This window comes from Rosa rugosa, chromosome 1 (genome assembly GCF_958449725.1).
Source record: "Rosa rugosa chromosome 1, drRosRugo1.1, whole genome shotgun sequence".
NCBI classification, from domain to species: Eukaryota; Viridiplantae; Streptophyta; class Magnoliopsida; order Rosales; family Rosaceae; genus Rosa; species Rosa rugosa.
The window spans coordinates 38,478,502-38,501,570 of NC_084820.1; the positions used below are offsets into that span (position 1 = coordinate 38,478,502).

At 37.0% G+C, this 23,069-nt stretch overlaps 3 protein-coding genes, 1 long non-coding RNA gene and 1 pseudogene across 9 annotated transcripts; 3 read left to right on the forward strand and 2 right to left on the reverse strand.

The window, feature by feature from the left end:
- Positions 1-232: 232 nt before the first annotated feature.
- LOC133724841 (uncharacterized) lies at positions 233-3,337 on the forward strand. Of its 6 annotated transcripts, XM_062151721.1 has the most exons (4): positions 233-334; positions 713-860; positions 1,372-1,795; positions 2,072-3,337. In XM_062151721.1, exons 2-4 carry the CDS (start codon positions 804-806, stop codon positions 3,121-3,123), a joined length of 1,533 nt encoding a protein of 510 aa, XP_062007705.1. In that variant the 5' UTR covers positions 233-334; positions 713-803; the 3' UTR covers positions 3,124-3,337. The 6 variants fall into 6 exon arrangements, with proteins under 6 accessions (XP_062007705.1, XP_062007703.1, XP_062007704.1 ...); XM_062151719.1 differs by having other exon boundaries at positions 713-1,795; XM_062151720.1 differs by lacking the exon at positions 233-334 and having other exon boundaries at positions 538-860; positions 993-1,795.
- A 7,416-nt stretch (positions 3,338-10,753) lies between these two features.
- Positions 10,754-12,347, reverse strand: LOC133727447 (uncharacterized). Its single transcript, XM_062155029.1, has 5 exons — positions 12,069-12,347; positions 11,561-11,747; positions 11,246-11,473; positions 10,925-11,157; positions 10,754-10,841 (listed from the first exon to the last, which is right to left on the reverse strand). Exons 1-5 carry the CDS (start codon positions 12,326-12,328, stop codon positions 10,754-10,756), a joined length of 996 nt encoding a protein of 331 aa, XP_062011013.1. The 5' UTR covers positions 12,329-12,347.
- Positions 12,348-12,550: 203 nt separating this feature from the next.
- On the reverse strand, positions 12,551-14,575 carry LOC133727457 (uncharacterized). The gene is made up of 3 exons (XM_062155037.1): positions 13,845-14,575; positions 13,599-13,733; positions 12,551-13,390 (listed from the first exon to the last, which is right to left on the reverse strand). The coding sequence occupies exons 1-3, from the start codon at positions 14,253-14,255 to the stop codon at positions 12,551-12,553; spliced, it is 1,386 nt and encodes a 461-aa protein (XP_062011021.1). The 5' UTR covers positions 14,256-14,575.
- A 1,713-nt stretch (positions 14,576-16,288) lies between these two features.
- On the forward strand, positions 16,289-19,615 carry LOC133736809 (uncharacterized). The gene is made up of 3 exons (XR_009859753.1): positions 16,289-16,441; positions 16,595-16,645; positions 18,213-19,615. It is a non-coding gene; the product is annotated as an uncharacterized LOC133736809 (long non-coding RNA).
- Positions 19,616-19,643: 28 nt separating this feature from the next.
- On the forward strand, positions 19,644-20,487 carry LOC133736816 (trans-resveratrol di-O-methyltransferase-like; annotated as a pseudogene).
- Positions 20,488-23,069: the final 2,582 nt, after the last annotated feature.

Sequence of the window (23,069 nt, forward strand, 5' to 3'; positions counted from 1 at the left end):
AACAAACCTTTATAACCTTCCATTTCAAAATCGGGGAGCTCAAATTTTCTCTCTCCTTTGATCAAAAAGCTTCCGATTCGATTTGATCGGAGATCTCTTTCCGAGATTTTTTCTTCGCCGCTCTCTCCGTCGGAAGCTTCCGATTTCTCTTTGTGCCTCTGCGACGATCTGAAAGTGGTTTTGGAGCTTCCTCAGCTCTTTTCTCTTTTTCTGGATCTCTGGCTTCGTCGATGTTCGTCTTGATCACGTTATTGTGTTCTTCTTCTTCGTTGACTCAGTGCTTAGTTACAGTCTCTCTATTTCTTCCTCTCTCTGGTTTTCTCTGATTTGATCGGTAAGCCATCTCTCTGTGAATTTGTTCGTTTTGGATTTTGCAGTGTATTTTTGTTGTTTGTGTTAAATTGTTGAATTGTTCGTTTTGGATTACTGTTTTCTTCTCCTTCGTCGGACTCAGTGCTATGTTGAATTGTTGATGATGTTTTGTGCTATTGCTGTACTATATTTGTTCTATACTATGATTTTTTTATCAGTGACATGGCCAGTTACATTTTTAATACTGCTGTTTTGTTCAGGAATTATCATTTATTTTGCGAGTATGAGGTTGTTCTTCTGTTCAGGCATTAACAGTTACTTTGGCAGTGACTTGTTTGTGTTGATTCTGTTGATTTCCTTAGTAGTGACATGGATAGTGATTTGTTTTATTCTTGTGCAGTTGTTATGGATACTAGCTATGTTGTCAAGTTTATTTATTCTGGTGAAGCAGCGACAGTTCCATTGTTGCATAATTGGTCGTTTGTTGACCTATGCAATTCCATACGCTCTCGTTTTCCGGATTTGATTCAAGGCAATTTCATGTTGAGGTACATTATTCCTCCGGATTCTACTTCATGTTTTCTAGAGAGTGAAGTTGATATGAGAATGATTTTTAGGAATTTGGTTCGTTACAATTCTGATTTTGTTGAAGTGTTTGTGACTGATTTGCCTTCTATTAGTGAAAGTGTGGTGAGTAACACAGTGTGTGAGGATTCTAGTACCATGCTTGAGGAGAATGATTATTTGGGGTGTTATAGGGCAGAGGCACCGAAGAGTTATATGACGAAAGGTTGGGAGAGTTATATTCATTCTGAAGGCCAAAAGTTTGAGGGTGGGGTTGTTGAGTTTAGGGATAAGCTGCGTAAGTATGCTATAGAAATTGGCTTTTCATATGAGTTTGTTAGAAATGACAAGGTTCGTGTTATTGCTCAGTGTTCTAAGAAACATTCTCAAGGCTGCAATTGGCTGGTGAAGGCTTATTTATGTAGGGCTAATGGTTTCTTTATGATTAAAAGGTTGGTTAATGTTCACACTTGTCATGGTGTGATTCGTTTGCAGAAGAGTAAGATGATGGGATCCAAGGTTGTCAAGTCTATTGTGCTTGATAAGATTCGTGCCAATCCAAACAAAAAGCCAATTGATATAGCTGATGAGATCAAGAGTGATTATGGTTTGGATGTTGCTTATCGTACAGTTTGGTATGGTACGGAGTTGGCAAAAACAGCCCTACATGGTGATGAAGCTGAGTCTTATGCTCAGCTACTTTGGTTCAGTGAGTCTGTTATGAAGTCAAACCCCGACTCTAGGATAGTGGTTGAGTTTCATCGAGAAACACACAGGTTTCAGCGTATGTTTGTGAGCTATGGTGCATGGATGAAGGGTTTTCAATCTTGTAGACCTATTCTTTTCATTGATGCTACATTCATCACCAACAAGTACAAGGGGCAGATTATTGCTGCATCGGCAAAGGATGCCAATCAAGGTTGAATCTCCTTCATTACTTGTAGTTTTTTATTTTTCTTGTTTTCTATTTGCTGCCATGTCTTGTTTTTTTTTTTTGTAATGTAAGTGACATGGTTAGTTACATAGCTACTGACATGGTCACTTACATGTTCATTGACAGTTACATGTCCAATGACCTAAATGTTCTGTGATTTGAATGACATGTCTCTGGCCATGTCACTGTCAAGTAATATGCAGTTATGTCAGCGACATGGTCAGTTACATGACAGTGACATCATTTTGTTTTTCTGTTCAGGCTTGTATCCAGTTGCTTATGCTATTGTGGATTCTGAAAATGAGAGTAATTGGAGATTTTTTCTTGAGGTTTTGGCTGAAGAGTTTGCAAAACACCCTATGAGGAGGGTGACATTCATTTCTGATCGTCATGTTGGGCTTGTTAGTGCTTTCCCTAGAGTGTTTCCTAATAATCCACATGGGTTTTGTTTTAGACACCTGATGTCTAACCTTTCTGACAAATTTCCAGCTGGATCTTACCTCAAGGATCGGATTCCTTACTTGTTTATGTGTTGTGCTTATTCTCGCACACCGGAGATGTATGAGTTCAACATGGAAATCTTGAGGAGTGAAGGTGGGGACATAGTTGCTCAATTTCTGGAGGATCTTCCCAAGGAGAACTGGTGTATGGCTTACTTTAATGGTGAAAGATTTGGTGAAATGACAAATAACTTGGCTGAGTCTTTCAATAATTGGGTGTTGCCTTTGAAGAGTCTTCCTATTCTTGATATTAATGATGGCATTAGAGTGAAGTCCATGGCTTCAATTGCTGCTCGGAAGCAGGATGCTCATGAATGGTTTTCTGAGTTGTGCCCAGTGATTGAAAAGAAGCTGAAGGACAATTTGGAAGTCGGAAGGCATTGGAGAGTGAGCAGGTCTGATACCTATGTGTATGAAGTTCACTGCCAGAAGTACAATAGCATGGTAAATTTGGAAAGTCTGTTTTGTTCGTGTGGAGAATGGCAGCTGTATGGCTTCCCATGTTCCCATGCACTTGTAGTGATCCAACAACATGGTTCTTCCCCGTATTTGTATGTCAATGAGCTGTACAAGGTGGATAAATATCGAGAAACTTATTCTTTCCCAATTAATCCTCTTCCCTCTATTTCTAAGCAAGTGCATGATTTTGGTAGAGATGCTGTGATCTTGCAGCCGCCTTTGACTAGAAGACCACCGGGAAGGCCTAGAAAGAAGAGGTTCAGAAAAAGGAGCGAGAAAACCAGGGTGATCAAGTGTGGTAGGTGTGGAAAATGTGATGGTCACAACAGAAAGAGTTGTACAGCTCCGATATAGGTTCAATTCTGCCTACATGCCTTTAACAGTGACATGGCAAGTGACATAGCAAGTGACTCCAATACAGTTTGAATATTTGTTTTGATTTTTCATTTTTTTCAATAAATGATAAGAAGTGCTTGTAAGGTGCTTACTCATTGGAATTTTTTTTTTTTGACTATGAGACAGTTTTTCTGCTTTCTTCTTTTATAAATCCTTCAGTATTCTTTGTGTCTACAGGTTTTAATAGTTACATGTACAGTGACATAACCATTTGTAAACTAATTGATTTGTCCATTGACATTAGTTTTTAGTTATCTTGTCGGTGACTTGTTCTATGACTTGTAGTTGGATTACTGCATATAGATTTGGTCATTGGCAGCGGAACGCTGCCGTTGCGATGCAGCGGCACGCTGCAAATATTAATGAAAATTAAAAAATGAAGTAGCTACAACAACTTTGGTTTATTAATTGGCAGCGGAACGCTGCCGTTGCGGTGCAGCGGCACGCTGCAAACTGAAATAGGAATATCATTTTGGCTGTGACTTCTCTAGTGACTTATAGTTTTAATGTTTTTTGTCCAGTTACATATTCAGCTACATGTTTAGTTACATGTTCAGTTACATGGTTAGTTACATATATTGTAAGTTACATTGTCAGTTACATGGTCAGCTACATTATCAGTGACTTGGTCAGTTACTTGAGTTTTACAGTAACTTGTCTAGTGACTTGGCCACTGACATTCAGTTTTCTTTTTACTTGGCCAGTGACTTAAGCAGTTACATAATGGGCAGTAGTGAATTTAACAATGACACTTTCAATTATATGCGTTCTTCATATTTACATAGTCAGTGACTTGCCCTATGAATTCAGAAGATGCATTAAACTTGAATAAAAAGATCCATACAAGTATATTTGCTGAACTAAACAAACAAATTTCTGAAATTTTGAACTAAACAAACAAATTTCTAAAATTCTTAATTTGCTGAGTTCCAGCTCTGCTTATGTTCTGCAAATTTTTTGAATATTTGAGCTTTGAACTTCATCATCTGAGCTTTGGTGACTTTGTTTGGCAGCTTCTCCTCTTTTGTCATTCTGTCCATGTAATACATTACAAAAGGTCCGCAGTCTAATCTGTTGACAATTAAAAATTTCAAGTTAATGATTTTGACCAAACTTAGTAACAGTAAAGTTATCATTTTAAATTTTTGAATATAGACTTACGATCCTTGGTCTTGTTGGGGGCAGATTCTGGCATGGTTCAAAGGGATCCTTCCACCATCATAATTTTCCTTTATCCAGCTTATTGTTCTTATTTCGTCATCGCTCAAAATACTTTCAACCATCTTTAATTTTGTGTGAGTGCTTTGACTCTTGTCAAATTTCATTCGGCAGCCTTGCTGCAGCATATCATCTGCTTGATCTTTCACTGCTCTCATCCACAGCTCGACCATTTCAACCTGTAGTTTTTAACAGATTAGTGAGTGATAGTTACATGGTAAGTTACATGGTCAGTAAGAAGTTTCTTACCAATTTTTTTATACTTTTAAAGCACTCCCCTGTTCCTGCTCTTCTTGGTTTCATTGAATCAAAATGCAGCCATTGCGGTATGTCCTTGTCAAAGACCAAGAGCGTGTGGTGAAATTCTTCATTATGGGTAATTGGGAAGAAAAGCATGCTACATTTTCCCATGTTTTGGAACAGCGGCTCACACAAGTATTGATGGAGGTTTCTCACAGTTAAATGTATTGTCGAATACTATTTAAAAAAAGAAAGAAAGAAATACATAGAACGAGTTATAAATAAACAAAGAATGAGAGATAAGGATTCAATGTTTATAGAAAGTGCTCGTCATACTTACCCAACACATGCTATGCATAAAAGCAGATCTTCCCAAACTTTGTGAACTTTCGTTTTGCAGTTCATCCTTCAACATTTCCCCATAGCAATCAATCCAGTTGTTTGCTATTGATTGATCGCTTATGAACATTTTGACATCTGCCCTTGTGATTTCGCTTCCAGGCTCTTTTCCCTCCCAGAATAATACGCTGCATAACATAGAACGTTGTTAGTCCTGTGACTTAGCCAGTTACTTTTCACTTGCCAATGATCTGGACAGTGACTTGGCCAGCTACATGGCAATTGCCATGATCTGGACAGTGAGTTGATCACTGACTTAGCCAGCTACATGGCAATTGCCATGATCTGGACAGTGACTAGGCCAGCTACATGGCAATTGCCATGATCTGGACAGTGACTTGGCCAGCTACATGGCAATTGCCATGATTTGGACAGTGACTTGACCAGTGACTAGGCCAGCTACATGGCAATTGCCATGATCTGGACAGTGACTTGTCCAGTGACTCAGACAGCTACATGGCAAGTTAAGTCACTATCTTGTGAGCTGTAACATGAAACATTACCTTTGTTCTGCCTTGTTCCAGTACTTCTCTAGTTTGCTTTTAGTTGGGCTGTCAAGTAGGTTGTACAGTTGTCGTTTTTGCCAATCTATCACTTCAATTTCGTTTTTTTCTGTTTGTTCCTCGTCATCCACATTAATCGTCAAATCCAGTATCACTTCCTCCTGTGGCTTCTGTTCAGCTGTCTGTCCTTTTTTCTTTTCCTGTGCTGTGATTCTGGTCATTTTCGCCCTCTGCCTTTGCTCTTTCACCTCGTCCCACCAGAAAATATGATGTGTTTTTTGTACTCTCTCCTTTCTCTTCGTCCTAACCACATAACAATAGAGGCCAATAGATTCTGAGTCCTGCCCTGATATCTCCTCTAAAATTGGCTTGATGAACTCAGCTCTTGTCATCTGTTCTGTAGGAGGAATGTAATTGACTGGTTCGACGTCAAAAACAGGCTGAACCTCTGGTGATATAATGATCTGATACTTGTTTGGCTCTGCTTGCATATCTTCCAAACTGACTTTTCTTGGAGGTGGAGTTTGAAACACGCCCGGAGGTGGAAACACAAACAATGCATTAACCCAAGCAGTATTCGGTGTGCAAGCATCTTCCGTCATTCTCAATTTAACCTCAGGAGAGGTTGGTGAATGAATCTGTGCAGCTGCTTGGGCAAGGCATTGAAGTGGTGACTGATGTCCTTGGTCGGTTGAGTGAGGTGCTGCAGATGCCATCTCAGATGCGCTTGCTGTGGAGCAGGCAGGTTATGATTGAGTTCCCTGACTACCACCTTGAGATTTTGTGTTTTTGGAGTGCTTGCTGTCAGTTGGCTTGTCCTGAGGGGCCTTTGGTTTTGGCGGAGGGAAACTAGGTGGTGGGGGAGGAGGAGTTGAGTCGTTGTCATCACCTGGACGTGCTATTGGCGACTCAAACTTCTCAGTTAGTGCCATCACTATGCCCTCCAAGTGCTTCACTCTGTTAATTAGTGAGGCTTTCTCAATTTTCAGCACCTCATTTTCCAATAACACATCCTCATTCTCTTCTTTTATTCTGCCAATTTCCTTGTCTTTCTCCTCAACTTCTTTTTTCAAAGCACTTAGCTCTTCTTCCTTTCCCTCCAGCTTTCTCTGTAATTTGTTCTTCTCTTCATTGGTCTTCCCTATCTCTGTCTCCATCTTCTCATCCTTAATGTTTCCACTGGTTCTATTTTCAACAATATCTTCTTGCCCATCATTCTTTTTTTCTTTACTTTCTGTGTCTGTATTAGACTCAGAATCTTCTTCCTCTGCATCTTCTTTAACTTTATCAAAGATTTTCTGAAACAAAATTACAAAAGTTGTCAGTGACATAAGCAGTGACAGAAAAAAAACAACAACACAATCATAGACATGCAAAGATACATGCACTGTGACATGAAAATATAACAATAACATGAGCAGTTACATAGTCAATGACTTGGTCAGTGACCTGACCAAGACCAGGTCACTGAGCAAGTGACAAGACCCAGTGACAAGACCATTGACCTAGTTTATCTACATCAAATTAACATACCTTCAACTTTCCCATGGTGTTGAAATCCCCTTTTTTTTCTATCAGGGTCTTTAATTGCCACTTTCTTATTCCGTGTTTTTCGGTTTCTCTTCCAGAGATTGGCGGCACTACTCCCGTCTTGTGGCAAAACCAATACTGTTTGGAAAATAAAAAATAAAAATAGAAAACTAGTTAGTTATTTTTCAAACAGCTGCTTACCCATATGAATATCACAAACATAACCAATGACATATGCAAATACAACAGTGACATTGTCAGTGACAAAAACATGACAGTAACATTAACAGTGACCTAGCCAGTTACCTGTCCAGTGACCTTAACAGTGACATGACACTGATCTAGTTTTTGTAGTTACAACAGCATACGACAGCAAAATCATGCATAAACAAATTTTTAACAAGTTACAGGAATTTACCATCACCAATATCACGCAACCTGCCATGTTTTGGGATTCTTTTGCCTTTCGTTTAATTGATTTTTTAAGGAAGTCGCCAACTTCCTTTGCCCAGCTATATTTTCCCAGACTTTCCACCTCTTCACATACTCTTATATAGTCCCAAGATATTGTTCCTCCAGAGTTTGGGAACAGGAGTTTGATGAAAAGGTTCAAGAGTACTAATACGACAACATTTCTGTCCCGTTTCGTTTTTTCATCCCCTGTTTCTGGAGTTTCTGCCAATGCCTTCTTCAAAGCTTCCTCTGCAGCCGCCTTGTTGATCCTCTGCTTTTTGTCAAAGTATTTAGTCACGAACTCAGATTTGTATGCCCCTTCTTTGGTCTTTGGTACTGATAACCCGGATGCCGGCACTCCTAAAATCATAGATATATCACTTGTTGACATTCTGAATTTCCTGTTCCCAAACACAAAAAGGTCTGTGTCACTGTTGTATGCTTGTAGCAGAAGTGTGATTAAATCATCTGATTTCTTTGCATCCTTTTCTTTAATTGAACCTCCATGGAATGCATCTATCAGCGTTGCAAAGGGTGTTTTCTGCAGCAGCTCTAAAGTACCTTCAGTCAGGTTATTTTTGTTTTCTGCAATTGTTTTCAGAAAAGCAAGCATTGTGCAGCGATACTGCACATAACCCTCTTTTACATATCTTTTCCTTTTCCCTGGGACTTTTTCCTCTTCATCATCCTTTGTATCTTCTTCCTCGTCAGTTTCTTCCTTCTTCTTTGTACTCTCTTTTTTGGTCTTCCTTTTATCCATTTTCTTCTTCTTCTTTGCATGAACTTCTTCTTCATCTTCATTTTCTTCCCTTTTTCTTCTTTTCTCCTTTTTAATCTTATTCTTCTTCTTACTGCGGACTTGTTCTTCATTAGATTGTTCTTCATCTTCAGTTCCTTCCGGTTTTCTTCTTTTCTGGTTTCCAGTTTTCTTCTTTTTATCCTTCTTCGTCTTGTTACGCCGGACTTGTTCTTCATCAGATTCTTCTTCATCTCCAGTTGTTCCTTCCTCATCTTCACTTGATTCTTCTTCATCTTCAGTTTTCTGCTTTCGCTTTTTTCTCTCTTTCAGTTTCTTCCATTTTATCACTTTCAACTTTTCTGCAATTGTTTCTTCTGGACTTTGTCCTTCAGATTGTTCTTCTCCAGATTCCTTACTTTGTTTTCTTTTTAGTTGGTCCATTCCTCGAACTTTTTTAAAAAAATCCTGTAAACAGTTAAGAAAATTAGAATTCAATAGTTATTTTTGACAGTTACTTAACCAGTGACATATTTATGCACATGTTTATGATAGTGACATGACCAGTTACATGACCAGTTACATGACCATAGCCAGTGACCAGTGCAGCGACATGGGCAGTGACAAAGACATTGAACAATGACAAAATGCTGAAATTTTCTCGCATCATCCCACATGTAATTCAAACAAAACTAACATGGAAATTCATTTTGTCATCAAATTCCACATGTAATTCAAACAGAAATCATCATTTTCTCTCATTAGATTCCGCATGTAATTTAAACAAGTCTCACCATTTTCTCATCAGATTCCACATGTAATTCAAACAAATGTCGCATGCAAATTCATTTTCTGATGAGACTCCACATGTAATTGAAATATGTCTTTTCTAATTCAAACAAAACGCAAGCTATTCAAATCGAAATTATATGAAAGAAGGAGGAGGAAGTTACCGGTAAATTTTCGGTAAATTTGTAGAACCCTAGAATTTGGGGCTTAGTCGGTGAATCACTCTTGCTTACCCACCGTTTACGGTGGAGGAAAGCAGTCGTTGTCCGCTGTTTTAGCCGGAGAGAAAATCTTTGAGCAGTTTCTGTGAGTTTAGGGCAAAAATCGTATAAAGTTTCTCTGAGTTTTGAAATTGTGAAAATGAACCAAGAGAAATAGTCGCGCTCGGGTTAGATAACTGCCACTGGCAGTTTACTTGTAGTTGAATGGTTAGATAGGTAATTTCAAACATAGAAAGTGACATAAGCAGTGACTTTAATTTTTACAGGTACTTGTACTTGTTCTATTTATTGGCTCATGACATTAGTTTTTAAAGTTACTTGGCCAGTGACTTGGCCAGTTACTTTATAGGGTACATAAGGACATGAATTTTTTTTACAGTTACTTGCTTTATGTATTGGTTCATGACATTAGCTTTTACAGATTTTTAATTGAAACTTAAACTTTGTTTGTTGTTGTGCAGCGGCACGCTGCATTTAAAAATAAAAAGATCAGTTTGGTAATGTCTTGTCTTTTGCTAGTGAGTGACTTTGTCAGTTACTTTGCCAGTGACTTGGCCAGTTACTTTATAGGGTGCATAAGGACATGAATTTTTTTACAGTTACTTTGCCAGTGACTTGGCCAGTTACTTTATAGGCTACATAAGGACATGAATTTTTTTTACAGTTACTTGCTTTATGTATTGGTTCATGACATTAGCTTTTACAGATTTTTAATTGAAACTTAAACTTTGTTTGTTGTTGTGCAGCGGAACGCTGCAGTTGCGGTGCAGCGGCACGCTGCATTTAAAAATAAAAAGATCAGTTTGGTAATGTCTTGTCTTTTGCTAGTGAGTGACTTTGTCAGTTACTTTGCCAGTGCCTTGGCCAGTTACTTTATAGGGTGCATAAGGACATGAATTTTTTTACAGTTACTTTGCCAGTGACTTGGCCAGTTACTTTATAGGCTACATAAGGACATGAATTTTTTTTACAGTTACTTGCTTTATGTATTGGTTCATGACATTAGCTTTTACAATTATTTTTGCCAAATCATGGCTGATTACTTGTTCAGTGTCTTGCTATAAGATCTGTAGACTTATTGATTGACTCATTTAGTGTCTAGGCTAGTTACTTGGGCAGTTACGTTGTCAGTGACTTTGCCAGTTAGTTGAGACGTACAGTGACTTGACCAGTGACTTGGTCTATGACATACAGGTTGCCATTTCCAGTGACATTCAGTGTCTCTGTAACTTAGCCAGTTACTTACTTTAAAAGGTACCTAAGTACATGAATTCGTTTCAGAAGATCATATCAAACAAACTTTTATATACTGAAGCAATATCTGCAAGAAAATATTAAAAAATTGAAATTCCGATTGAACAAATGAATAATCAATTCGAAAAAACTATATAACCTATCCTATTCCCTAAACAAATTTCTACGATTCTTCATGTGTTGAGTTCCAGCTGTGCCTACTTTCTGCAAATGACTTTACAACATGAGCTCTAAACTTCAAAATATCATCCTTTGTGAGCTTCTTTGGAATTTTCCCTTTTTTCGAAATTTTCTATCTCCATTGTGTACATTACAAAAAGTCCGCAATCCAATCTGTTCATCATATAAAAATTGAAGTAAATGAATTTGAACTTTATAATGATTATATTGACATTTTTAAAGAGCTGTGTACTTACGAATCTTCTCCTTGCTGAGGGTTGTCTTTGAGTTCTGTCACTGCCATTTTTGTTTTATAGTTATTCTTGATCCACTTTATGCTTTCTCTCTCGGTTTCAGTCAATGGAACTTCCATCATTTTCAGTTCTTCTTCTGAACTGTTCTTTTCATCAAATTTCATTCTGCATCCCTGTTCCAGCATGTCATCGGCTTGTTCTTTTACTGCTGTCATCCAAAGTTCTACCATGTCAACCTGCATTTCCAACATCGCAACATAATCAATAATATGCTTTCTGCTTAAATTAAATATATGAAATTAGTATGACGAAAGTGTTCCATACCATTTTTTGTACATTTTTAAAGGATTTTCCAGTTGATGATTTTTTCGGTCTTTTTGAATCACAGTGGGACCAGTTCTTTAATTCCTTGTCAAAAATGAGCAGTGTATGATGAAATCCTGATTCATGTGAGATTGGGAACAATATATAGTTGGATCTTGCCAGATTCTGGAACAGTGGTTCGCATAGGTACAGATGTACATAATACACCGTCAAATTTTCTGCAGAATTCTGTTTGTAAGAAAAAAAGAAGACAAGTTATTATCAATTAAGAATCATTTGCTTTGATTGTAGATTGATAATCGTTCCACTACTTACCCAGCACAAGGGATTCATAAAAGTTGGGACATCCAAGCCTTGTGATTCTTTCTCCAACAGCTGATCAGTCAAGAGAATTCCATAACATTCGATGCAATTGCTTGCTATCGGTTCGTCCATGATCATGTCTTTTAAATCCTGTCTTGAAACTTGTGCTCCATACTGTCTTCCATCCCAGAAGTATACTCTACAAAGAATGAATAGTGTAAGTAACATAGATAGTGATGTCGTTTATTTAACAATCACATGCCCAATGACTTGGCCTGGCCAGTGACTTCACTTGCCCAACTCGTTGGCCAGTTACTTCCACAGTTACATGGACAGTGACTTGGCCAGCGACTTTACTTGGCCAGTTACTTTGTCAGTTACATGGACAGTGACTTGGCCAGTGACAATAAGTTTAAAATAGAACTTTCGTCTTGGCCAGTTACTTTGATAGTTACATAAACAGTTACTTGGCCAGTGACAATAAGTTTAAAATAGAATTTTGACTTAATTAAAGTATTACCCTGATGGTGCATTTTGCCAGTATTTCTGGACTCTCCTCTTGGTGTCCTGGTCCATAAATTTGTATACTTTGCTCTCCTCCCAGTCTACGACCTCAGGAGGTAGCTGCTTCTCTTCTTGCTCTTTATTGATTTGTGCATTTTCTGCAGCGTCCATCTGTCTTATTGCTTCCCGAACATCCTCTGGTACATCGTCCAACTTCTGTTGTGCTACCATCTGTTCTAGCCTTTTACGTTCAGCATCTGGCAGTGAGGCCTTCATCTCCTTTTCTTTTTCTTCTTTTTCTTTCTTTTTAGCCTCTTTCAATCTCTCTTCAATCTCCTTTGCTTTCTTCTTTCGTTTTGCTTTCACATCCCCCCACCAGTAAATGTTGTCCTTTTTCTGTATTCTTCTCCTATTCTTTAATCTCACAACGTAAGAGTAGAGACCCATTGATGATACAGTTTCACCAGAATGTTGCTTTGTAAGGCGCATTGTTAACTCTCATTTTTTGTTCTCCTCTGGTGTCTTCTCCTCTTTCTCTGGGCTCAACGTACAAAGTGGAAGGCCACGCGCAGCTACAAGACTTTTTACTATCTGAAACATGTCAGGTTGTTTTTCCATTTCTTCGACTGTGAGCATGCAGACTGTGGGGCTCTGGAACAGTGAGTTCTTTTGCGATGGAGTTGTCGATTGAGTTTCTTCTTGCACTGTGCAGTGAGGTGGAGATTGAGCTGCTGCTGCTGCTGCACATTCTTCGACTGTGCAGATGCCATGGGACTGAGCTTCCTCAACAGTCGATTGATCTTTATTTTCTGCGTTTTCAGCAGCCTTAGATGCAGCTCCATTTGATTCATTTTTTTCTTCTGCAGAGGTAGGTGGTGGGGAGCTGTGCTGCTGAGCTGCTGTTGAGGTGTGAGTCTTTTGGCTCAACATTTGCTCCAATTCCTTCAATTTTATCTCTAACTCCTTCACCGATGATGCAAGGCAGAAATTGTCGGTCACAAGTGTAGCATTTCGTTCCTCCAGATTCATCATTTCCTCCGTGATTTTCCTTAGTTCCTGTTCCTTTTCGTTCAGTTTTGTCTTCAAATTATCTTTCTCCACAGTGATATATCTTATCTCCTCCTCCTTTTTCTGAAGCTCTTTCTCCCACTTGTTTTTTTCTGAAGTTGTTTCTTGTTCAGCCACCTCAACTTGTAGGTTATCTTCTTTGTTTTCACAATTCTGATCATCAGTTCCTTTTTCCTCTCTTTCCGGAACTGTCTTTGCTTCATCTGATCTATTCTCCTCTTCCTCGGATTCTGATTCCTCTCTATCCTCCTTCAGGTTTTCAAAGATTTTCTGAAAGAAACATATTCAATATGTCAGTGACATGCTATGTGACATGAGCAATGACATGTTTACAACAGTTATGAAGGCCAGTGACATGAAGTGTGAATTGGCCATTGACATGCAGTGTGATAGTGACTTAATCGGTGACTTTTAACCAAGATAGCTACTTGGCCAGTTACTTGGCCAGTGACAACTACTTTGACAGAGAAGAAAATACCTCTAGTTTTTTCAAGCTGTTAAAACTTGTCCAATTCTGTATCAGCTTCTGGATGTCCCATTTTCTCATCCCATGATCTTCGTTCTCCCTTCCAGATATTGGCTTGATTTTTCCAGTCTTTTGACAGAACCAGTACTGCTTGCACAAAAAACAAAAAAAAATTAGTCATAGTGACTTGACGAATGACATGCAGTTTGTCTTGATTAGTGACTTGACCAGTTACATCTCAGTCTGCCAGTAACTTACCAGTATTATCAGAACGCAGCCCCCCGTATTACCATATGGGCTGCTTGACTCCTTTTTCTTTTTCAAAGTCTTTATAGACTTTTTTAAGAAGCTTCCAACTTCCCTTGCCCAGTCATAAGATCCGATCTTATCCAAATTTTCGCAGGCTTTGACGTAGTCCCATGAAATTGTTCCTCCTGCGTTTGGGAACAGAAACTTGATGGACAAGTCCAGCAAGATTAATCTTGCCACATTTTTGTCCTTCTTCTCAATCCCATCCTCTGTTGTTGGATTGTCTTTCAGCGCATCTTGCAGAGCTTTCTCCACGGCTTTCTTGTTAATTCTCGCTGTGTTTGAAAAAAACTGCTGGACAAAGTCGGACTGATATGCACCCTCAGAAGTCTTTGGGACCAAGTCACCTTTTTCTGGCATTCCTAGGATCTTTGAAATATCTCTTGTCGAGATCCTGAATTTCTTCTTTCCAAAGAAGAAGAGGTCAGTTTCATGGTCGTAGGCCTGCAGGAGGAGTGTAATGAAATCATCAGATTTCTTGGCTGACTTCTCCTCTATGTAGCCACCATGGAATGCATCGACAATATTTCCAAATGGTGACTGCCTGAGCAAATCTAATGTTCTTGCACTGAGATTCTTCTTGTTATCTTTAATTGTGTTCAAGAAACTTATTAATGTGCACCTGTACTGCACATGTCCTGGTTTCACATTTCTCTTCCTCTTTGGTGCTGCTTCAGTTTTTTGAAATAGCACGAAAGAGGAACCCTTGTTTGGTGATTGTTCTACTTTTTCTTCTTCTTCTGTTTCTTCCTGTCTTTTTTTTTTTGATTTTAAGCTCTTCTTGAGAATCTGCTTCAGTGATGGTTCTTCTTCTTCTTCTTCTTCTATTTCTTCCTGTCTCCTTTTTTTTGATTTCTTCAAGCTCTTCTTCGAATTCTTCTTTCTGTGTATCGTTCGATCGTGTTCTTCATCTTCTGATTCCACCTCTTGGTAGTCTTCGTCATCATCGCTTGGTTCCCTTTCTTTTCTTTTTGTTCTTGCCATTTCTGATGTTTAAATTCTGTTGAAAAAATAAGAAGGTTAGGATTGAGTTTGCAGTTACATAATCAGTTACGTAGTCAGTTACTTGGCCAGATACATATATTGTAAGTTACATGATCAGTTACATGGTCAGTTACAGCTCATTTCAATGACAACGTCAGTTACATGATCAGTTACTTGGCCAGTTACATATGTTGTAAGTTACAACGTCAATTACATGACCAGTTACATGATAAGTTGCATGCATTGTAAGTTACATGGCCAGTTACATGGCCAGTTACATGATCAGTTACATGATCATTGACAGGAGTTTAACACACGTTGCCAATGAGTTGGCCTTTTCCAGTGACTTATCTGGCCTTTGACTTGTCTAGCGACCTGGCCAGTGACCTCACTGGCCAGTTTCATTATCTGAGCCTATAAAATATGTATTTGCACTAGCAGAATTTCCATTCAAGTAAAGCCTAAAGCCTAAACAGCATGACACACAGTCATTATCTCCATATAAATTGTTATGTTACTGTCCATGTCTCTGTATCAAATCACACCAAAATGGAAACAGAGCCCCTCCAAAATCAAATGATACCCAGTCAGTAGCCTATGTCACTGGCTATGTTACAGCATCAAACTAAAATTTGAAGACAGTCATTGATCATCTCCACTCAAAAAACCTTTAAATCTTCACTCAAACCAAAACTTGGAATCGAATTGTTTTGTTTCAGAATCAAATGCAGAAATAATTATATCATATTCGACTTATAATTCCAAAACTAAATACTATATCAATGACTCGAAATTAAGTAAGAGAAGTTTCTGAGAATCAAGGCTGAAAGATTACCCGGTCGAGGTAGACGATTCGAGTTCTGCAATTCTTCAAATCCCTAAAATTTGGGGCTTTTTCTGTGAAGTACTTTTCAGAGTCGGCGTTGCTTCACCGTTGAGCAAAACAGTCGTCGGAGAAGGTATGTGTCTAAGAATGTGGCCGCCGGAGATTAATATTTCTCTATTTCGGAGTAGGTTTGAGCGGTTTTTTGAGGTTTGAATTTCCGAAGTAATGTGGAGAAGACGAAACAATAGTGCCGTTTTAGTCTACCTCTTACAAACCGCCAGAGAAAACTGACGGTGGCAGTTTTGTAATTAAATTGAAGTACAGTGGTAGAACGTGAACAAGTGACCTTAATTATCATAGAGACATTTGTGCTGTTTGAATTATAATAAGGCACTTCAAAATGACCTTTTTTATCATTATCCCATTTTTTAATACTGAAAATTATTTTAAATAAATAATTAAATTTGATTATATCGCAGAATGTTAGAATAGGCGAGGAATATATAGTTGTCACTCCTTTAAAAATATGTGAGGAAATCCTCACAATAGTTCAGTGATTCCTCACTACATAATTTTCGTAATATATTCAGCGCAGTTCTCTTCCTCTCCTGCTCGTCCCTCCATTCCCCACCACTGTTCTTGTGTGATTCGCTCCACCACTGACCAGCAACCACTACATATCCTCCTCCTGATTTGATCCTCTCATCCTCCCCCAAAAACCCGTGCAAAGCCCAAAGTGAGCATCGATTTACACTGTTTTAATTTTGTTCTTCCATTTATCTCAAAGTCAATCATTCTTTTCTGTAATTGTGCCACTAGTTTGGATTTCATCTATTTGTAATTTCTGAATTTGAGTGTCTCATGGATTGAATTTTGGCTTTGGTTATAGGTATTTATAGGTCTACACTTGGGCTCCCGAATGAAATACTCCCTCAATTAGGTACAGATATGTTTATTATCTTTGGGTTTTATGTTGTGAAATTTTAATTAAAACTCGCAAGCGCACGAATCATCGTTAGTATAGTGTGCAAATACGAGGTCGTTCCAACTGAGGATTGATAATCAATTTAAATCCTAACCTAATTAATCCAAACACAAAAACACATAAACAATCAAACTAAAGAAGATATGGTTTTAAGGTTTTCAACTAAACAAATAATGTGAAAATTAAATAAAGAAAGAAACAAATAATGATAAAACCTAGGGTTTCGGAATCAACCACTAACAATCCTATTTATGTTTCAATGCAATTAACAGATTCTTTTGTTTCTTTTGATGACAATTCCCGTATCTAAGTCCAGGTACGGCACTTAGACCATAGTTTTCCTTAAGTGTATGATTCTCTCCAGGTACGGCAGAGGTCGTATATCCTAACATGCAGTTTATCCAGGTACGGCATAAATTTAACACATAGGACTCATTACTTTCTAGAAAACAAGAGAATCATGCAAACCATTACTTCAGGTATGACAATAATGTAATTCACAACTCTTAATCACAAGAAGCTAATTTGAATTATATTGCAGGTACGCCTCAAATTCATCTTCTAATTACTAGATGTAAAGCCCTAAGGTGATCAATCAAAGAACATAAACATAAAGCATCAATTCAAACAGTGACTAAGAATTCATCATAAATAAACTATAAATCCATCAATATATCATCAAAGTACATAAGCAATCATGATAGGACATCATCTTAACCCAAGAAAAAGGTTTAGTAAAATATAACTAAATAAAACATGGGAAAAACATAAAAAGAATGGAAGGGAAAAAGAAAGGAAAGATGGATGAGTCGTCTCTGCTCCATAGGCATCTACATTGTGCTCCCGAGACTCCCTTTTTCATGTAAATTCGTGCTCCCTTATATAGGGAAGATTTCTGCTCATCTTTGGCTTCATGTTTCCTTGTAAAACTTGGATTTAGATTCATTTCTTCATTTGGAATGGGAAAACCTTGAAATATCTCTTGTAGAAGTAGGAATAAGTTCATCATTTAATCCTCATCTGAATTAACTTCCTTGAAACATTAGGATTGATGATCTTGTGCCACGAAACTTGAGTTCTCCACGAATGGTTGTAAATTCCCGAGCAGATTTCCTGTCCGACCTATCTTCACTCAAATAATTATAACTTTCTCCAGAAGTATCGAAATCGAGATCCGTAAAATTCTACAGAAAATAGACATCCGTAGCTTTCCATGCATATAAGGGTCATTGTCTGATTCGATGTGGGTAACTCCCAGTAATTAGAGGAAGTTGGATGTTCTGCACAGACAGATTCTGGGACCTGGGCGTCTTTCAATCCTAGTTAGCTCATTTTAACTTCTTTTCTTCTCTTTATGAGACAAACCTACAAAAACACTATAACAATATAAATGACTCGAAATAAGGAGGACTAAGCATAAATACTAAGATTAAGAGGCAAAGAAATATAGGAAAATATGAGCACATCATTTTAAAGTTTTGGGGTTCTCTTCAATTGATTTGATGATTGAATTGGATTGTAGAGAAGGTTATAAATCCAAACATGATAAATGTGTTTGGGCAGGGTCTCGTGTTATGCTTCTTTCAAAAGAAGAAGAAGAGAACGTAAGTAATAGGCTTTTCCTTGATTTTTTTTTTTCAAGGGTCATGTTGGTGTTTGATTACTGTGTGGGATTGGTTTTTAGGCTTTTCTTTTGGTTTAAATGCAGAAATTATAAGGTGCCTTTTGTGGGAATAATGAAGATAATGAGTACAGGATTTTGATTTTCCATCTGTTTAATTGTTTATGTCTGTTCACATTGGTTTAATTCTTTACTCTCTCTGCATCTTCACCTTGTTGATTGATTAATAAAATGATATACACATAATCATATATAGGAAAATGAGTTAGCTAGATTGAAGTGGTACCCTTTTTTGATTGCCTCTCAGCCATTCTCAGCCATACTGCTTTGAGTTTGGGGTTGCTTTTGTGTTGGACTTTTTTTTATCTCTCTCTCTCTCTCTATATATATATATGTGTGTGTGTGTGTATCATTTTAGAAGACCCAATTTGAAGAAATTTCCCAAGACAGACAAACTAAACCCCATTTGATTCAAACGGCAATAGCAATTGATGATAATGTTTAGGGTATATTCGTTAAGAAAAATAGAACAGAGAAGCATTTGTTTGAAGAGAGGAATGACGGCCGAATAGTGTTCGAGTTTGGAAAGTTGAGTCAAGATTTGATTGACAATTAGGGTATATGCATAATTGTCATCTGTTCATCCGTCATTCTTTCTTCTGCTTTTGGTTTCTCTCTGTTTTATTTTTCTCCTTTTACACCATTCTTTTCCCTCTTCATCCGTCATTTTCCCACTATTTCAAGAGTTAAAATTAATCTTTCTTCCTCTTATTTTTCTTTTCTCTTCGTTTTTCATTGTTCTTTTCTTGTCCAGGCGTCCAAAAAGTCATATGTTCTTCATTTTCTTTCTTCTGCTTTTGCTTTCTCTCTTTGTTTTACTTTTCTCCTTTTACCATTATTTTCTCTCTTCATCCGTCATTTTCCCACTATCAAGAGTTGAAACATTGAGAATTTCCATAATGTCAGCTTTCATTGGGACTGAATTGATCAGTTAACCGACTGTTGATCAACTGAGAATTTTAGACGGTCACAATTGGAACATCTTAGACTAATCTAGGTCGGATTCAATGTTCAGCAATATTTGAACCAAACTAGTATGAGACAGGCCCTAATACAGTCAACATTATTTGTTGAGTTTGTTTCTTTATCAATTTGGATGTTTGAAACTATCAAAATGAAATTTTGAATAAACCCTAATTTGTATAGGAGTTTGATTATTGGAGATGGGATGACTAACAATGCAACTCTAATAGTGAAGCCGTATACTCCCCTTCTAGTCAAAGTTCAACAGCAAATCTTTATACTCCCCTCTACGTCCTCTCATTAATATAGAGGAAAAGTATATACATAAATACTCCGCTAGTCTATATATAGTGCTCTCGTTGGTTTAAACAAAACTGCCAATCATCAATATGGAAAGACTGAATAGCTTTAAGCACCTTGACCATAAGTGGGCTAGTGGAGAGCATTCTACCCAGCTTCTTCGAGCTCAAGCCACATATGGAAACACTTTTTCAGCTTCATAAACTTCATGACCCTCAAATCTGCAATTGAACTAGGTATACCAGATGTCATCAAAAAACATGGCCGCCCCATAACTCTTTCTGAGCTCACATCTGCATTACCAATTCACCCAACAAAAGTCCCCTGTGTTTACCGCCTCATGCGTATATTGGTCCACTCCGGCTTCTTTGCACAAAAAGAGTGCAAGGGGGTATTCGATGCCAAGTCATGCCAACCTTTTCAATGATGCCATGGCTAGTGATAATCGTTTGATGACCAGCGTGTTACTTAAAGAGTGCAAGGGGGTATTCGAGGGATTGAAATCATTAGTTGATGTTGGGGGTGGTACAGGAACAATGGCCAAGGCCATTGTTGATGCATTCCCAGAAATTGACTGCACCGTACTTGATCTACCCCATGTGGTGGCTGATCTGCAAGGAAGTAAGAACTTGAAATATGCTGGAGGGGACATGTTTGAGGCAGTTCCTCCGGCAGTTGCAATTATGTTGAAGGTAAATCTCATCAATACTCTGTTGTTAGTCATGTTCTCATATTGTATGTAGTCCAATTTCACATATCAATCTAACACTGAAATGAGTTTATCATCCATTTCTTTTCTTTAGTAAATTATAATTAACCAATGTAAAACTGCAAAAACATACCATAAATATAATTTAACACTAGGTAATGAAGAACAATTAATTATAATGTCTAACTGCATATACCCAAGAACTGGTATATAAGAGCATCTTTAGCAATGCTAGCTATTTTTCAGCCAAATTTTAGCCAAAGTAGCTAAAAAGTCATTTTAGCTAGCCACTTTAGAAATACGTCTGTAGCAGTGCTCTCTATTGTAGCTAATTTTGAATTTATATTACTTTTTAAATGAAGATTAAATAATTTAAATGTATTTATAATTTATATAAAATAACTCAAAAAGAATGTTTTAAATTATAGAGCCTCTTCACAATAACTCAAAAAGAATGTTTTAAATTTTAGATTTTGACTAACAAAGCCTCTTCTCTTAATAATAGTATAGATTAACATTTGAAAATGACCTTACAGTTTGTGCATGGTGTATAAGATAGGTAGCCAAAGAGTTGAATTCACATAAAATAAAGTAGAATAAATCATTGATATATTTTATGTTACTATCTTGTCAGCTAATGGCATTTCTTATGTATCCAATCAAATATAATTTCTATTGACACCTCCAAATTTGCTCATTTGACCTCCATTTCATTTGAATTATTGAATTATATATATATATATATATATATATATATATATATATATATATCCTCTTGTAAAATGACAATTATAGACAATAAACTATAATCAACTAGCAGTATTTACTTTACAAACCTCTTAACCTAGTTGTAATGATACATTGGTACTATCCTTTCTCAAATGGTGAATGAGGTGAAATCAAATCTTTTCTCAAATTGGGTTTGATGTTGACGCGATTCATCAATTGGTCTCTGGGTTGGAAGGCAAGGTTGATCTTCTCAAAAGCAAACAGGATGTGACAAATTTTTGTCTATGGTACCTATGCCAAGTAGCTTAAAGATCGGCTGGAAAGTAGAACAATCCATGATGTCTCTGCTAAGCTAACAAAGCATTTAACAATGACATCTGAGGACAAATCACTCAAAATATTTTCATCATTGTTTTCTGTGTTTTGTGTTCAACATAATGTTTGCTTCTATTCACCTAGTGACATTAATTACAACTTCCAGGAACAGTGGCGGAACCTTAAACTTCTTATTGGGGGGGGGGGGGGGGGGGCAAAAATATTGATAAATTTTTTTTTTCTACAATTGACATTTATTATAAAATTCAAATACAAATATTGAATAACAAAAAAGGAAAACTATTTTTTCTTCATTTTTGATGCCATATATCAAGCATGCTTTAATATTCTCCTTTAAATGCACTCATTTAATTAATATTTTATAGAATTCTATAAGATACATAAGGCAATTTATTAAAGTAATTATTATGACTTTAATTTGGGGGGCCATTATTGTTAATTTTAGTCTAAATAACTCTTGATTATTAAAAAATTACAAACCAACCAATAGAATAACAATATTTTTTAGGGCTGGGCTCAGTTCGGATCGGGCCGGTTTGGGCCTGAAACCGCAACCAAACCGTTTAATTTGGTTTGGCTTTTTTCCCAACCGCAACCGCATTTCCAAACATCTGGGCCGCATTTTCGGTGTAACCGTTTTTCCGGTTCGGGCCGGTGCGGTTTCGGTCTGCACCGAATTGTAAAAATGGGTGGAAAAAAAAAAAAAACAAGTATGACTGAAATGAGTGAAATCCATTAATCCAACTATCTGATACGAGCAAAAGCAATCGCCAATTTAAATCCTGAAAAATGTAGTTGTTAGTATAGAATAAGCAGGGATCGTTCAAGCCGGGGATTGGGGGTACTTACATGTGAAACAAAAATAAGAGAAAGAATTTACAAGACAAACGAAAATAACAAGTATATATAGACAACAATTCGAAATTTACAAAGAATCCAAGTTAGAGTTAAATTAGGAATCCTACTCCTACTAGAATACATTTTACAAGTCATAGTCAAATTAGAAATTCATATACAACAAGGATTACTACTTCTACACTAATTAGGAATACTTAATCTACAAGAAAACAAAATCCCTAAAAATAAGGAACCAATCCCTAAAAAATAGGAGCACACCCTAAAAAAATAGGAAAACATCCCTAAAAATTAGAAAACCCTAACAAACTCCTAAAAAACACCAAAACAATTCCTACAAACACTATTCACGGATACTATTCACGAAATTAAAATATATTTTCAAATTATTTATTTTATTATTTACTAATTACATGCATACTAAAAACCTAAATCGATTTTACATATTTACAATTATACAAGAACATCAAGAAACAAGAACAGGGGGGGTTTTAAAGATTGAATTCGAAAATTTCAGAAAACAAATAAAAACAAAAAATCGTTTTATTTACAAAGGTGGGAAAAGAAGGATTTTCGGAAAACAATTCATCAAGAACAATTCAAGATCAACATATTCATGCATCTTTATCTTTATTAATCACCAAAGAACGCCATCAACCAAGACACAAAGATCAAAGCAACCAATGTCCCTTTTAACTTTCTTTCTTATGTTAATTGAAATAGCAAAGCACCAAATCAATTTATTTTGAAAACCCGACATCACACATACGTTGAAAATTCGTTTTCAAATCATTAAGTTCAAGAAA

Bases quoted from the DNA above. Each gene is read 5' to 3' on its own strand.
- LOC133727447 (XM_062155029.1), bottom strand. From the start codon at position 12,328: ATGAAGGCCTCACTGCCAGATGCTGAACGTAAAAGGCTAGAACAGATG. The intron at 11,158-11,245 runs GTATGGAACACT...TTGGAAATGCAG, and splicing joins TTAAAAATGTACAAAAAATG to GTTGACATGGTAGAACTTTG. The intron at 10,842-10,924 runs GTAAGTACACAG...TATGATGAACAG, and splicing joins CCTCAGCAAGGAGAAGATTC to ATTGGATTGCGGACTTTTTG.
- LOC133727457 (XM_062155037.1), bottom strand. From the start codon at position 14,255: ATGCCAGAAAAAGGTGACTTGGTCCCAAAGACTTCTGAGGGTGCATAT. The intron at 13,734-13,844 runs GTAAGTTACTGG...TTGTGCAAGCAG, and splicing joins GCTGCGTTCTGATAATACTG to TACTGGTTCTGTCAAAAGAC. The intron at 13,391-13,598 runs GTATTTTCTTCT...TGTTTCTTTCAG, and splicing joins ACAGCTTGAAAAAACTAGAG to AAAATCTTTGAAAACCTGAA.
- LOC133724841 (XM_062151717.1), top strand. From the start codon at position 682: ATGGATAGTGATTTGTTTTATTCTTGTGCAGTTGTTATGGATACTAGC. The intron at 1,796-2,071 runs GTTGAATCTCCT...TTTTCTGTTCAG, and splicing joins GGCAAAGGATGCCAATCAAG to GCTTGTATCCAGTTGCTTAT.